We start from the raw sequence: 17,362 nt of genomic DNA on the forward strand, positions 1-17,362 counted from the left end.
TGTTGGGGGATTATCTAGAAAAAGGTCTCTAAAAACTTCATCTGCTCTCAATGAATGTCTGGAGAAGGGGAGCTGAATGCTGAAAAGGCCAAGGCTAAAATAAAGGCTGGTTTTGCATGCAAAGAATCTCTGCAGTTTACTTTTGATTAAAAACACCCAGAAAAGCCTTGGGTGTGACTTCCCCTAAATTCAAACAAGATCTAAGCTGAATTTGCCACCTCCAGGGATCATGGGATTTCAGCCTTTTATTGCTATTGCAATTTACAGTCTCATATGATGATGTGTGCTGAGGCTATTTTTCCAAGTCTTCAGATGGAATTTATCTCTGGTTCCAGGTGGGATTTAAGAGTTGACTTTAAACTTCTAAAAGCAAGGTTTTATTTTAATTGTTTATTGGGTGAAGAATTCCAGTTTTTCAAGATGGAGAGAAAGATTTCCAAAACCGTGAAGCTCTTCTCTCCAATTCTTTCTTCCTGGCCTCTTTCATTCTGAGATTTGTGCCTTCTGTCTTAGAACTGAATGATGCCCTTTTCTCGGGTTTGTTTGTGTTTTGGGTTTTGGTTTGTTGTTTTCTTTGTTTTGTTTTGTTTTAATAGCCAGCTGGTCTTGATTTTCCATTTAGAAAGTTATTTGCTCCAGTTTCCCAGTTTATTGTTTTGCATTACATTAGTGCCTGGAGACCTTAACTGAGATGAGAGCCTTCTTATTGTAGGTGATGCTTTTATTTAAACTGTAAGATATGTCTACACAGACAAAGGGTGAGGGGAAATTAATAGTAATACCCTTATTTGTTGGGCATACAACAGCAGCACAGGAAAAGCGACCAGTCTGAGATCGGACAAAGTCTATGGCAGAGTGAGATCTCCTGAATTAACTGCTTTGCTGTGGAGGTGCCTTGACTGACACGCTGCTTATGGGTAGCATCAGTGTGGCTTCCTTTCCTGCAAAGGCGAATTCCCCTTTCAGGTTATACAGCCCATAGGTAGCGAAGATGATTGTTGCTGCGAGAGGCATTTTTCAGATTGATTTTTTGTGAACAGTTGCAGTCTGAAATTGGAGGTTTTTAGGAACTAACAAAGCCTTCCCACAGGATTTGAAGATAACAACCCTCTTCTACCCTGTTCTAGGATTTGCAATGAAATGTAGTACATAATGGTGGATTGGTGGTTAAGAGTAACTGACACCAGTCTAGGCCACGCAGTGCTTGATGAGCAAATAAATATTTAGGTCAGATGCCAAACAAAAAATAGGGACTAATAAAGCATTTGTGGACTAGAGCTTGGGAAACTGGGTTGCCTTTGAATGCGGTCTGTGGTAACCCTTTGTCACTTTCCTGTATATAGGTAAGGATTTGCATTTGCTATGGAAAAAAAAAAAAGGCAATTTATTTCACAATTAGAGTGTGAAGTCATAAGCACGAAGGTCAGGTGTTCAAACAGGAAAGGTCATTTTGTATTTGCATTTGTATTTTTTATCAGTGTATGTCTTTGCTCTTTGGGACTGACAGTTCCTAGAAAGGATGGAGAGCTTATTCTTTAATATGATAGCCTGCCTCAGGTAATTGCTCGATGGCACAGTTAAAATAGATATCTTGCAGTAAGAGAGGCTCAGTGTCATTGAAAATGTTCTTTCAATGTGCAGTGATGTGCAGCCTACAGATAATGCAGTTGTATTAAGGAACAATATAGGGTTAGGTAACAACAGTGGCATGAATCCTGATAGTTATTTACAGAAAAAAAACCCACCCTCTTTTCATAGATGAAGTGAAATAGAAGGGACTATAAATTGGATGCAAATGAAGCTTCTTTTGAAATCCTCTAGTACCAGAGTGTTGTAAAGGAGCTTTTGTGTAAATGGTTATTGTGCTAACTATTCTTAAAGTGAAATTCAGCCTTGTGCAGGAAGCCACTTAGAGTCCATGTACTGCTTGAGAGTGCTGAAAAGAAGGCTGAAGTGAACTCTAAGTGGTCCATGTGCAGCATTTGATGTAAAATCATTACACTGACTTCCTGTACAGATGCAGCTTGCTTTGGTGATCAAATTCCTTTTTAAATGTGCCTGTGCAAAGATCTTATGTTGCAGATGCTGACTGGGTAATTTTGTTCTCCAGTAATAAATGTATATCGCAAGTGAAGATGTGACCTTTAGCACGGGTAAACCTACGCAAGCTACTTCTTTTAATCTAGCTGCCATGTAGAACGTATCGCAACCTGTTGTTTTCCAAGCTAACTAGATAAATCATCATCTACCCAGGCTACTTCTGCATGGATTGATGAGGCTTGCTATTGCCACTAATATCAGCTACAGCACTGCCAATCCTCTCGGTAAAGCCAGTGAGGTTATATTACAGTGTGACTTGACGATCTGATCTGTTAAACTCTCCTTTCCTTTCAACAGTGACTGAAAGTCGAGGGATCCTGGAGAGTATACAGAGATTTTCTTTACTGCCAACTTACTTACCCGTGACCTATCGTATCCACAATGCGGATGTTTCCTTCTTTCTTAAGGAAGCCAACCAGGATATTATGAGGAATTCTAGCTTGCAGTCCCGAGTGGAATCCTTTCTGATCTACAAATCCAAGAGGCCACCTGTGTTAAATGCCAGCTATGGACCTTTTTCCATTGAACAAGTAGTGCCCCAGGACTTAATGTTGTCTTCAAACCCATTTGGATCTACTGACAAGTTCTCCTTTAATTGGAAACTTAAGGCCTTCATAATGAGCGACAAAATTTACCCAAGCAAGCCCAAAGTCCAGGTCCTCTTCTACATTGTGGGCAGGGACTGGGATGACTATAGCACCACGGAACGGCTGCCCTGTCTGCGGGTGTTTGCCTTTCGAGAGACGCGGGAAGTCAGAGGCAGCTGCCGATTGCAAGGGGATCTGGGGTTGTGTGTGGCAGAGCTGGAGCTCTTGCCAAGCTGGTTTAACCCCCCTACAGTTGTTGCTGGCCGTAAGAAACCAATGGATCAGTCTGAAGGTAGCCCTGTGGAGCTTTACTATGCCATACAACCAGGAGATGAGAAAGGGGAATGCACCAAGGAGGATGTAAGGAAAAGTAATGGGATCCGACCAGGGCGCAATGATATTGATGAATCGGGACCTCCCTTGCAGAGGATTGGAAGTGTTTTCCTTTACCAGACACGTGCTGGCCCTTCTTTAAATGAAATGAGATTGGATAATAATATTGCCATCCAATATGCACCAAAGACTGTCAAGCAAGGTGACATTTTGACTTTCCTTGTATCTGTTGCTAAAAATTCAACAGAGGATCAGTTCACACTGAGGTAAGGTGGTTTTGTGTTTCTTTGGTACCTTATTTTTTGTTTCGCTTCTCTTAGTATGGGAAGTCACTTTCTCATGTATAAATCACCTAACAATCCTTCAATTGCTGCTCTACAGAAATTGTATTGCAGTTGGTTGACTCAACATTTCTCCTATTGTTCGGTCTAATATTATATGAATTGTCTGAGATGTGATCTCTTTGAGCGAGAAAGGCCTTTTCTTGAAGTTGTCCTTTGAATACTTTGAAATACTAAAGCTGGGACCTATCTATGTGCTAATAGGAGATAACATTTAAAGTCTCCTGAGCTGGAGTTTGCAGTGCTCCTAATCTCTCATTGAACTTATGTTAAGAATAGTAAAGCTCAAATCCGCAAAGGTATTTATAGGAAATGAGCAAGAATTAGGCATCTAAGTAGGATTTATATGTTTAAACGTCTCTCCCCAACTTGTTGTAAGCCTGGTTCTGCTTTATAGGATGTTTGAGGTTCCTAAGTATCATTGATATGCCAACACCATTTCTGAAAATGAGAAATACCTGAGGGTGGTGGTGGTTGTGTTTTGAATGCAATGTCAAGTGCTGTATTGATGTACTTTGTTTTCCAAGCATCGGGGTATTACAGTGGGAAGCTCACTATAACCACCGATATACTATATAAGAAAGAACAGCAAAGGCTATCAGGCTGTACTGTGGCAAACTGAGAGCAGGTGTGCAGTGCGTGCAAGTGAGACTGTCCAGTTGTCTTCTCTTTTCAAGTTTGCCACTCTGTGTTCCAGCACTATAAACTAGGGTTGTGTGGCTGACACGTGGAAGACTGGTGTGTGTAGAGCTGATTTTGTTCTTTTCTCTCTTACCTATGATTCGTGTCAGCTCTTTTAGAACTAGAGGTAAACATTGTACTCTCTCTTCTGAGATTAAGACTGACTTGTCTTGGGGGTTTGTCCTAGAAAGGGCCATTGTTGTCAAAGCTCACAAAGGCTTAAAAGACATACTTCCAAAAGAGGAGGTGCATCATAAGAGGGAGTAGTGAACTCCCCACTCTTACAAATGTCACGGGTGCACCATAGTCAACAGCTGTGCTGAGCACTAGAGATGCTTGGTGCCTTCACCTAAGAAATCGTATCCTACTCTGACTTAAGACAAAATGCACTCTCCTTTTTTTTGGTTATACATCTCGAACTCCAAAAATCTCTGGCTAAAGTCACCTAGGTGTGCTTCAGGGCTCAATTATTGAAATGGCACAAAGCTGTAGATGCAACATTGTTGAACTTGGATGTATACCTCATGCTGGAGTAAAGAGTAAGTCTAATTTGACTCCACTTTTATATAAGTAAGGGCTCAAACTAGTAATTCTCTCTTCCGCGCCCCCCCCCCCCCCCCCCTTTCTTTCTCCCTGCCCCCTTTTCCCTGGGAGATTTGTATGGGATTTCTGGGGGAAGTGGCTTGCCGTAAAATCAGGTGATTTTTCCTCTGCCTGTCTCTGATATGTAACCGGAATTGCCACAGCATTTAGTTGCTGACTTGAGGACAGTTATTTCCATTTCCCCTTCATCTGGTAGAGGACAAACATCAGTAGGATACCTGCTGTCCTTGCCATATGAGGTTTTCATTTTCTGAGTCAATCTGCCTAAGATATAAGTTGTTTCCCAAGTGACTAATTTTAAGACAGACAATCAGAGCTCCTCATGGTAAACGTTCAGGGATGCCTTTCTATCTTTCTCTATACTTGTGACTTTAAAGGGATGTTACTTCAGACATGCATGGAAACTTCTACTACATATGAAAAGTGGTTTAAACATAAACATTAAAAATATTTTCTATCTAAGAGAAAATTAAAGTAAAAACCTTTTGTGGTTTTTACTCTGTAAATGTGGGGTCTTAGAAATCTGACTTCAAAGCATTTATAATTCCATGAGCTGTGATCAGTTAAAAGCAGAGCTAGTTATAAACATGATAATTATATTATATGCAGGTTTATAAAATTTTCAAAAATTTTGTTTTGTTTAAATTAGGATGAAGACTGAACACTTGAGCTTTTAAATGAATGCTTCTAAAATTAATTTTCTGGAACAAAAAGGAAATGATGTGTTTGAATTTTAGCTTTTTATTTTGAGATCTAAGGTATCATAAAACAAAAAAGCTATAAATAGATAACAAGTATCAGTTCAAAATGAAAAATGTGGTGTTTTCTTCTTCAAAAACATCAGTTTGTTGTTACCTTTTAAAAACACAAACTGCCGTAACAGCTTGCTATTACTCATGTCACTTTCATGAGTTTTGATTTCTCATGACCCGCTTTTCTAACAGTAACTGGCTTCCAGACTACAATCTGCTGCAATATCAGAGTAGTTATATCTGTTCTACTGTGCTTCTAAAGCACCATTGCCTGTCTGTCTTTGATCTAGCTTCAGCATGTCTAAGCTTGTGTTTGGTTGTTTTCTTGGTCAGAATTGTAGTATCAATGTTCTACATTCATTCTTCCATGACGTGTACATAGCTAATTCAGTTTTCAGTGGCTGCTAATTTATATATCTCTTCTGCTGTAAGGGAAAAAGCAGCTACCAGCTAAGAGCAAAAATTGAGCTTGGTTAAATGCTTTGGCTTAAATTCTTTTTTACATTGGGATCTCCTATAATCCCAGTGTTGGACAAGATGCTAATGCCTCTTTCATGGCCTTTACTTTAAGAGTAAATGTCACTCTAAGTGATGAGATGTTGAAGTAGCCTCTGACTGAAATAAGTCGCTATTACAGGATTGGAAATCTTACATGTCACTCTAGTATATCCATTTTGTATAACCAAATGATCTCTAAAGGTCCATTCTAACCAAAAGCATTCTATGATTATATATATAGGTTCTCTTTTGACATGGTCAACTAAACAAAAGACTGCATTTGTGATATGCTGCCTGTTCCGATTTCAGAATAGGATCTCCAGCTGGCATTGAGTAAAAGCCCTCAGAGACGTCTTCTGTGACATAAGCCAGTTTTAAGTCTCTCAAACTTTAAGTTCTCTTGGTTTGTAGAGGTACAGACATTGGGTCAGGGTACATTGAAAGAAACTTCATAGAATCATAGAATGATTTAGGTTGGAAGGGACCTTTAAGATCATCTAGTTCCACCCCCCCCTGCCATGGGCAGGGACACCTCCCACCAGACCAGGTTGCTCAAAGCCCCATCCAACCTGGCCTTGAATACTTTCAGGGATGGGGCCTCCACAGCTTCCCTGGGCAAATTGTTCAAGTGCCTCACCACCCTCACTGTAAAGAGTTTCTTTAAAAAAATTCTTTAAAACCATTACCCCTTGTTCTATCACTATATGCCCTTGTAAAAAATCCCTCTCCAGCATTCTTGTAGGTGCCCTTCAGATACTGGAAGGCTGCTGTAAGGTCTTTCTGGAGCCTTCTCTTCTCAAGGCTGAGCAACCCCAACTCTCTCAGCCTGTCTTCGTAGGAGAGGTGCTCCAGCACTCTGATCATCTTTGTGGCCCTTCTCTGGAATTGCTCCAACAGGTCCATGTCCTGTTTATGTTAAGGGCTCCAGAGCTGGACACAATATTCCACGTGTGGTCTTGTGAGAGCAGAGTAGGTGGGCAGAATTCCCTCCCTTGACCTGCTGGCCACGCTGCTTTTGATGCAGCCCAGGATGTGGGTGGCTTTCTGGGCTGGGAGTGCACATTGCTGGCTCATGTTGAGTTTCTTGTCAACCAACACCCCCAAGTCCTTCTCCTCAGGGCTCCTCTCAATCCAATCTCTGCCCAGCCTGTATTTCCAAAGGATCCTTTTTTCCTGTACTATGTATGGTTTTTCACCAACTGATGGCCTGTTTGTATATATCTAAATGAAAAAAATGTGCCTGTTATGCAATATAAACTAGATGGGGAAATGGGGAAAATACAGGATTGTCCATTAAAACCTGCTATGTGGTCAGATTACTTCTAAGGGCTATAGAGAAAGTAACGTTTCAAGATGCCTTGTTTCAGCAGAGTGATTTTTGACAGGCCCCTTCAGAAGCGGGACATAGCTCTAACAAACTCCCAGCTGTTTCCAACTTTGGGGTTCCAAGGTTTGGAAGGGAATCCCAAGGGTGTAAGTAAAACCTTGCCAAATCCTAAGTTTGTGAAGACCATAAATGAGTTCAATGGCTATCTGTTGCATTTGGCTAATACGGCTAGCACTGCCAGCTGTTGTCATATAATGAAGACCTCAGATTTTTTTTTTTTTCTTGCAGACATAGATTTGGTAACAAAAAAACTGTAAAATTACAGGGTGACTTTAAGCAAGTCAGTTAATGTGCCGCCTCCTCCTTTCCCCTTCTCTAACCTGGGAGTGGTGGGAATAGTGACGACTTTCATGCAGTGTCCTCTGATTTGCAATGGCAGGACTGCTTCTTGGGACAAGAAGAGGAGTGCTGGTGGCTGTTGTGCACTGTAACAGACATTGTCTTTATGGTTTCTGCTCTGTAAATATCAATAGGATCAGTGTGTGCTGCATCTATCTGGTCTCTTCTCACTCTGATCTTCTCTCCGATAAAGGAAAGCTCCCCCCCCAGTATCTCTTATACGAGAAAATGGTATTAATTTTTATTTTGAAACAGTCCCGTATTTTTAGAAGCTCTACCTTGAGTGGCAGCAAGACTTGGAACTGCTATTCATAAAGTGAGGCCAAGGGCTGCTGGCAAAATGCTTTTACCATTGCTTTTGCTCCAGTGGACTGGAAATCATGGCTTGAACAGATGGAAAATATAGGATATACAGGTCAAAAAAGAAGCAGCAGCCATGCAAAATGACCAAAAGGCAAAAATTACTCATCACTACTGAATATTTTTTGTTTCAAAACAATTATGTTTAAACTAAACTCTATCCCCTTTCTAATAGGCAATGGTCTCCAGGGGGAACCTTCTAGAAACTGCTAAATACTAAAATATATAGGGAAAGGTACCTTTGGGATTTTTCCTCATACTGCTGTTCTGCGCAGTGCAAGATTTAGAGTAGTAAATGTGAAACTGATGGACTGTTTTTAATTTTGTGAAAGAGGTGGACCATAAGGGCCAAGGTCTAGGTTTTGCTTTTTAATGAACTAGAGAAATTAAAAATATTTGTCTTGACTCTGTATGGGGGTGAGAGTCAGAGGAAAGCAAAGAAGGTGATAAAATGTAAATGATGGATAAATATGGAATGCTGCTGTGAGCACCAGGTAGTGAGATTGGACTGGAGCACAGAGCCTTAAGAATCTGACTGATTTTTCAGCTTAATTCGCACACTTGCTTCCTCTTTGGTCTTGGCCAAGCCACTTAACCTCTCTGAAGCCATTTTATCACTGCTAATATCAATTATTTGAAGATGACATACTGTAGATAAGCAACGAGCAATTATATCTTCCCAGTAAAGCACTACTACTAAATGCCTTTATAAAACAAGTGATTGAATGTCCTCTGCCTTTATCCCATTCTCTTCTGTCCTTTTGAGTGTAAGTTAATTATTCACTGTATTCTTCATAACTGGCCACCTGGGAGGGTTGTGTGCAGAGGCACAAGCTGTGGTACATCCTAGCCCGCAGCAAGCTGCTGTAGAGCCCCCAGCCATGCCTCTGCCATCAAAGGCAAACCTCAAAGTCCCTTCACCCTGCCCAGCCCTGGACACGCAGCCTGTGCAGGCCCAGGCACTGGTTTGTCAGCTTTTTGCGTGCTGATGACCAGAGGAGACTGAAGACTCTCTATCCTTCCCATCAAAATGTGTTGAAAGATCCCTGAAGTTTGTGGAAAATATTCTAGTCTATTTGGTTTTACTGTTTTTCTTCAAATTTCAAGGTATGTATACAAGGAAACTGAAATGGAAAGGAAATCTTTATCTGAAGTTTTCTGCCAAGAATGGAAAATATAGAAGTATTATTTCATGTCAGTCCTTCAAAATGCTTTCAGTAATTAATGCTTCAAAGCTTCTAGTGTTATGCAATTACAATTCCTGTTTGCTGTGAGCCCAAATCACTGCTGGTTATTAACATTATGCTGTCACATACATTACAATTAAAATATGTAGGGATGCCATAGTTTCCAAACTTAAGAATGTGGTTTTCTGAACGTGGTTTTCTGAATCTACAGCGTAGATACAGTTCTTTTTTATTAGCACGTTTTTGCTGAGCCTAACAAATATAATCTTCCGTTTTGTTTTAAAGTCAACAGTATTTATAATTTCTGCTTGCAACCTTTTAAATTTGTTTTCCTGTTTCTGGAGATGAATCAACAAAGTAGGGAGAGAGACGGAAGCGCCTTAAGGTACTTAATGTCAGGCATAGATATATTGATGAGTGAAAAAAGTAGCTGCTTTTTTTTTTTTTGAACAGATATCCAATTTATAATTATACTTAGTGAATCCTGTGTGCTAAATTATATACAGTTGTTACCTTTAAAGAAGTAAACGAAGTTCTGACAGCACCTGATGATTATAGATCCTCTGGTTTCCTGAATCTGATTTTTTTTTTTTTTTTTTTTTCTTCCCCTGAAAAACATAAAAACCCCATTCTTTTCACGTCATTCTGAAATGGAATCCAGGATACCAGCGTTTACCAGGACATGGGGAAATGTGCCTTTTTGTTGCATCTGTCTCCTTTCACAGTGTGACGTGGACTTTGTCAGAAACTGACAGTAGGGCTGAGTGTGCCAGTGTCAGGGCAGGATGAAGGATTTTGGCCCTCAGGGAGGGATGCAGGATCTAATGCTGTTCCCATCTATGAGAAGCGCATTCTGTTTTTATTTTAAACTGTAAAGTAGTTTGTGTTGCTATTGTTGCTTGTCCTTTTCTCTGTTGCTTGGTGTATGAGGTGAGAGTTGTGTCCTTTGATTATCTGGTGGAGCCCAACTCCACTGTGGTTTGTTTTGGTGGTGTTTTGTGGGATTTTTTTTTTTCTTTTTTTCTCCTAGTTCATCTGCTTTGCCAGAAGTACCTGCAGCAGAAGCATGGGAGTAATTAGATTTTTCACTGAGCATCCAATAGCTTCACCTCTCCCTCCAGTACAGCCTACAGCACGCACGGCCTTATTGTAATTCCTACGCTTGTGTCATCCAGCTATAGAGATTGATGGTGGAAACTTGCATTTAAGGGCTGAGCTCCCCAGGAAAGGTTGGTAAGAACTGGTTGCTGGTGGCAGGAGTTTGGACGTGGCCATATAACAAGGCAGAGCTTTTTAGGCTTCATAAGCCTCCTACATTCATGGGATCTCTCCAGAGTTGCTCGCACCTTGGCTCAATGCATGTGATCCACACGGATGTGCCTCCTGACAATTGTGTGCTCTGCTGGGTGGTATCGGAGGGGAGAGAGGTCACCGACCACTACTGCAGCCCAAGGTGCTCCAGGATTAGGCTTGAAGGGAGCTTCCAGGGGACTGATATAAGTGCCTGCAGAGTAAAAGTGCTCTTACTGTTTTGCTCTCCTACGGCTAGTCGATTTATGTGCAAAATATACACTTTGCAAATGGTTCTTTTTTGCTCTCCTGCCTACCTGGGGCTTTCACTCTTTTCTTTCCTGCTGAGATCAGCTAAATTCGTATTATAGTGTATGATGACCTCACTGCAAGCATGGGAGATGATGGTAAGAAGTGAGAACATGTATTGTGCAGTAGAGGATGTGTAGGAGTGCAAAGGGGTATAGGAATTATGTGTTTGGAAGAGACGACCTTTTCACTGGCACTTTATTCCCAGAAATTGGAATGGCTTTATATGAAGATCTAAATAGAGAAAATTAGTTAATTATGCTCTCTGCTTAGCTCTGCTTTCTCCTTTATATATGTGACCTAATGCATTCAAGAGATGCCGCTGGAGCGGAAAAATAAACTCCAGGAGAAGAAAGAAAACCTTGTGATTTAACAGAAGCGATTGGGAGATGAGCTTTGCTATTTCTAGCTCTGTCATAGGCTTTTCATTATGACATGGAAGTCTAAGACCAATCTAAAATAGAATTTGGTGCTCCAATATCACACTTAAATAGAATTTAGTTATTTCAATTCAAGTGAGCAGTCCACCAGCACCCATCCATTTGCCCAGGCACACAGGATATAAAAATGACCTAATAGCCTACAAGGTAGTGCATCCTTCTCGATTCTGTGCGTACCGTCTTCCCAGCGGCATCTACTAAAATGTGGTCCTTGAAGAAGTAGACATCCCTCTCTGATATTTCCTACTGACTTTATCTGTGTAGATCTGTATGTGTGATCTTCAAACTTAAAGGATTTAAAGTTAGGCACTGGAATTCATCAAACCAAAATTCTGGTTTCTTTTGCATCTGATGAGATCGCTGGATATTTTATGGGAGTGCTGAGCTCTGAAATTAACTTTCAGAGGAGTCGCAAACTGTGGCCGACAAGGTGATGGGGCCTGTGGTGAGCCTGCTGGTGCATGGTGGATTGAAAGAAAGGAGAACCTTTGGGCATCATAGCTGTGGCCAAAGGAAATTTGGGATAAAAAATACATCCAGTCACAGGTCTTGAAAAATGAATTCCTAATCTTTCCTTTTCTCATCTGCTAAGAAGAAATTAGTAATATCTACATTGGTAAGATGTGCTACTTCTCTGAGATGAATGAATTTATCTGAGATCTTTGGTTAGGAGATACTAAAAATAAAAAGGACAGTTACAATCCACTGAACCCCACAGGTCTTCTGCTAGCTCACTTCTGCAATAATGATTGATGGGCTTATTGGTTTGAATTCTGTTTTTATTTGAGAGAGAAATATATCCTATCAACAATGAATTGGAATAGTCCTGAACTATTTAACTTGCAGGATCTTCCTTTTAGTGTATATATTTTCTCAATCAACATTAAAAATTGTGAAGGAGAATAAACTCTTAACTGGAAGAGATTAGGATTGGCTTTCCAGTTAAAGAATCCTGCCTTTGTTTCTCATTCTTTCATGTTCATAGCACTGTGGCCTTAAATATTTTCTTTAGCTGTTGCTGCTAAGTGAGTAGTTATTGGAAAATCTTTTCATTTGGAGGAAATCCAGTTTAGCTTCACTAGCAGCAAGAAATGTCTTGATTTTATACTGTTAAATTGGTCTACGTAGCCTAACCTATATATAGTTTGGGGTTTCACTGTCAAACTCTATCATGAGGTTTCTGGAGGAAAGAAGTAAAAAGTATAAAATACCATTATTCTGAGAAAATGACTGAAGGTTGTACTAGAAACTTGTAAAACTGATACTGTGAGAAAGGTGAGATTTTGTATAAACTCTAACTATGATGTTTCTGCATTTGTAAGCCAAACTTGGGGGTCAGAGATATTTAGGTACCATTTTTATAAAATATTGAGAGGGTTTGTGGTCAGTCTATGCTATTTTTAATGTTTTCTTTCTGGTGATAATTGTGGGAATATAGTGAGTAGAGTGAAATTGTAGTAGTGAATAACCAATGCTCCCTGATAATCAGGAATTTTTTTCCTAAAAGGCCCCCAGAGTTTAGGTTACATGAACTTCTCTTATTTATCATTTTATCTAACAATCAATCAATAATAATCCAGCAAACATGAAAAAGGATGCATAAATACATGAAGGTAGCAGAGTCAAGATCACTAGCGCTCAGTTTATACGGCAAGAAAATTTGAACAAGACTGACATTTTATCAAATTGCTTGTGTGTTCTTCTAGTGCTGAGCTAAATCAAATTTTAGTAGTAGAAACAATCAGGCAGTAAGTGGTGATGAGGAAGGTTACTCGCCACATAAAACTCTGTAATGAGATGGGCTTTTGTCTAGGTCTTAGATTATGTGGCTATTTCATGGTATCCCAGCCCTGAATTTCTACCTTTTCTGCCAGATTGAAAAGAATCCGAATGTGTGTTTTTTCACTTCCTTCTTCTTTAGCTTTGGTTTGTTCTGTCACTTAAACATCCCCTGCCACGTTTTGGTTTAAACAACTTCCAAAATCTTCTCTTCTCCACAATATATATAACTGACTCTTTTTTTTTTTTTTTTTCCCCTCCTTCCTCTTAAGCGAACTTGTGGCCTACTTTGGCCAATTTAAGGAGAGAAGAGGAATTAAAAAAAAAAAAAAAAAATCCCTTTGATTCTTTTGAATTACAGCCTCTAAATTTCCGCTGTTCAGTTGCTCAGTCTTGATGTAAAAATGAATTTAATATTTTTCCCGTGTTCTTTGTCCTTTTCCCGTGTTCTTTTGTCCTTCCCGTGTTCTTTGTCCCTCTCTCCCTAGCCAAAATTTGGTAAAATGTCTTTGGCAAAATGTAAGGAATGACCAAAAGACAGCTTCTGGTGCTAAGGAAATCTGAAAAGTGAGAACCTGCCTAATCCTTCAGAGTGGAAAAGAGGATAAATATGCAGCAGTCTGAGCCTTTTTTTACGTTGACTGGAGGCAAAGGGACTGTTTAGGTAAGGCAACAATGCCTGACACTGTTTAACAGTACCTAGAGAATTTAAACAGCAAGCTTACAGTGTCCTCAAGGTTTCCAGGCCTTGTAGCTTGGTTTGCCCTTTTTGTAAAGGTGGCCTTTCACAAGGTGAATCGCTCTTGATGGTACCCTAGGCTGACGCTTCCGTCAGATTGTATTCAGTGGCTTAAACTAAAGAAGTGACATATTGAAGTAAGTGGGAGTTATGTATTGACATCTAAGAAGATGACAGTCTTGTCTTTATTGTTTCATCGTAATAAATGTTATTTTCTAATATAAGTTTGTACAGTGATGGCCTTGCTAAAGTAGTGCTGAGGAGAAATCACACCTATGTACTGGCTGGGAAAAGACTCGACTCAGAGTGGTTTGGTTTTTGTTGTTTTTTTTCCCCTCCCTCCTGTGTTCAGCATACTATACAAGTATGAATTAACTTTCAGAGCCTGTTTATGAGGTAGTCAAGCGCTTATAATTTTCCCCATCTTCTAGATGAGGAAATAGCTTTCTTGCATTTCGAAGTGATTTGCTAATGGTACCAAAATTGTCAGTAGCAGTATGGAGACAAGTACTTAAGAACTATTGACTTTTAGGGCACTCTATTATCTCCTGTTGCACTGGCAGATTATATTAAGAAGAAAATAGTTCCTTCTGTTAAAATTATTCCGGTTAAGATCCTCTGCCTTGAGAATCAAAGTCACGGTGACCGAGCAGGTGTCAAAAAACCTGAGAGGCACATCAAGCAAACTGTTACTCACATGAGTGGTCTTTACAGCTGACTCTTATTATTATGGTTTATTGCATTACAGTAGCACCCAAGAGCTACAGTCATACTCCAAGGCCTACTGCCCTACTGTCAATACTTGCAGAACAGACCGACTCCTTCGCAAGGAGTTAAGCCCAGTTGGTTGACCATCAATAAATGTGAAGCCCTGTGACCAGTACACTGATGTTCTGTTAACAAATCCCAGCACAATGATGCTACTTGCAGTCTCCGTGCTGCTGTATACGGATGCACGAGTGGGCTGCACGGTCACTGTTCTATCCGTGCAGTTACAGACTGGGTAGCTTTATTTTGCTTGTCCTGCTGAAAGGGGTCTGTTTGGCTAGTGTTCCCCTCATAATCACTTGATAACAAGGAAACATTACAGTAATGGGAGCTCTTTGACACTGAAGCTTTATTCTTCTAGGATTTATTTTGTATCTCATTCAGAAAAAAACAGGCAATGAAACTCAAGTTTCACATGTAGACTACAGTTAGTTTTCCCCACTGAACCTTAGTTTCAAGTGGGAAGAGTATAAAATGTGATTCAACACTTAGTATTCTGCATCCTTTATCCTAAGCTATGGCTGACAATGGCAGTGGAGGATTTTCTGCACCGTTCCATTGACTGCTCCAACCAGAAGATCTCTGTGTGTTTGGACTGTTCTCCTGTCCCTTTCCTTGTCCTGTTCCAAAGGAATCTGTCTGTTTATTAATGCACAAATGCCTTTTGCATAGATGGCTTGCCTTGTAGGCCTTGAAGTAGAGTCTCTGGCAACAGGAAGAGGTTTCAGGTTGATAGCTCAAACATCAGTGGGCAAGCATAGGTGGATCTCCTTTAGGGAAAGTAAAGCCAGGTCAGTATAAATCGCTCGAGGTGGTGCTTTTGCCTGTTTATTAACCCAAATGTGGAATGAGTAGCACTCTTTCGTGGGTTGATCCTTGGAGTTCAGCATAAACTTCAGTCTCCAATAAACCCCATTTAATCCATTCGAGTGTACCAGCTATTGCTGGGTGTTTTCCTGACAGAGGAAACAGCAGGACTTGAGTGACTCAGTCCATCCTAGGAGTCCACTTTAGTCTGGATGCAATAGCACATTATCTTCTTAACACCAAAGTTCTGCTTTTATCCCAGGGGGACAGAAAGAGAACCTGTCTGACATGGTTTCCCATCAACCATCTTGACATAGCTAAGCCTGAAGGAAAGGACACAGTGAATCTAGCCTCCGTGTTTCCTAGCAATTCTGTATTTTTCAGTGGGCACGTTCTAACCCCCTGAAAGGGACGTCCACATCATGCAGTTATAAAACCTCCATGATAATAGAATAAGTGGAAACGAGACTGATATGCATATTGAGAGCATATTTTGTGTTCCATAGCTGCACTATTTGGGATTGCGCTACTGGATTGCTGATCCAGTACTTCAGAATTATTGTTCCTGCTACATTATGGAGACGTTGGGAGACTTAGTTAGGGAAAACTATTTTTTTCAATATAACCCTTGCTAACTTAGATAAAGAACATTAGCAGAAATCAGGTTAGCTTGGTTATATCTGGGAAATATGGATTTGTTTGCTTGGGTTTTTTTTTTGTTTGGTGATTGGTTTTTTGTTTGTGGTTTTTTGTGATTTGTTTTTGGGTTGGTTTTTTTTTTTAGGAGTGGGGAGATTTGGGGTACTGTAAGTTACATTTCTGGAATCAGTGTCTGAGTTTTATTTTCTTCCGATAAGAACTTCTCAGTTCTCAGTGGAGAAAACATTAGAGGCTCCTTTGCAGTAAGAAATGAAACAATATGAAAGAAGGCTGTCAGGTCTGTGCTAGATAAATGGAAGACAGATGGTAAGTGTGATTGGCACTGACAAGGTGCGAGCCACCTTGTTTGCAGGTGCTGCTCCTGTCATCCATCACACTTTCACCTAATAGTGGGAGATGTCACTGTGATGTACTTAAATCCCCAACTGACTGATAAAGTGAAGCCAACAGGAACAAGGGTTTGGGTGAGGGCATCGTACTGGGAACAGCGTAACTTTAAGGTGTGTTAACACAGATAAAGAAGCATCAAACATTGTGTTTTGAGATAACACACAGAGTGTTTTGCTGTGCACGTGGTCTCCCTAATGTTGTTTGACCTGTGCAAGGATTTCTCATTGTTTTGTCAGGACCAGGGGATTATACATCTTGCACCATTGTCTCTTCTGAGCTTGGGGCCAGGGGCAGCCCTCACAGTGGTCACTGCCCGTCTGCCTCCCATTTCCTTGAGAGTAAACCAGTTTCACGCTGCTCTTGTAGGACAGGGAAACATGCCCCTTGAGAAAGTTCAGAGGCTGTTGCGATGCTGAGTTCGTGTATGCTTTGGCTGTCTGTTTCTAAAGCCAAGGCTTCTGCAAAACCCCATGCAAACTTTCTTTTTAGCTCTGATGTGCCCCAGCTGCTGCACGATGTCACACAGTGGCAAAAAGTTACAGAAGTCTTTTATCAGCCTTCCAGCTGTCTGTCAGGAATCCCTCTGCCAGATCTGGTTGTTGTGATGAGAATGTCCATTCCAGCTTCTTGTACTGTACTAGTTATTACTCACAAGTTTAGGATGTTGGCTTCGATATGCTCTTCATATATTCTTGTTGGTGTGCCCAATTATGTATATCTTCATATAAAACTATCTGGCTGTTGCTCTCCTTTTATCTTAATCTTGGTAGCCAAATATGTAGAACACTCTTATAAAACTCTGAGGCAATGAACTTCCTTTCGCTTCCTCTGATATTCTAGTAAAACACTAAATTCCATCCAGGTACGGATTCTTTCTATATTCAAAAATGCTTTTTAAAATAAAGGTAAAATGCATTGAGGAATAAATGACATGGGGGAGGGGGTAACATCTTTGGTTTAAAATTATTGAAAATTATTTGTTTTTTCACAATGTTGTATTCACATTTTTTAA

The 17,362-nt window shown here is 40.3% G+C and overlaps 1 protein-coding gene across 1 annotated transcript in view; it reads left to right on the forward strand.

Annotated features, from left to right (window-relative positions):
- The window catches only part of TMEM132D (transmembrane protein 132D), a gene marked incomplete at both ends in the record, with an annotated part of 267,960 nt that overhangs the window by 59,590 nt on the left and 191,008 nt on the right, over nt 1–17,362 (forward strand). Inside the window, one exon of the mRNA XM_082491814.1 lies at nt 2,398–3,286. Within this exon, the coding sequence (XP_082347940.1) occupies nt 2,398–3,286 (889 nt within the window). The remainder of the gene's footprint in view (nt 1–2,397; nt 3,287–17,362) is intronic.

Source organism: Vanellus vanellus (genome assembly GCF_965231255.1).
Source record: "Vanellus vanellus genome assembly, chromosome: 16".
In the NCBI taxonomy this organism is placed as follows: domain Eukaryota; kingdom Metazoa; phylum Chordata; class Aves; order Charadriiformes; family Charadriidae; genus Vanellus; species Vanellus vanellus.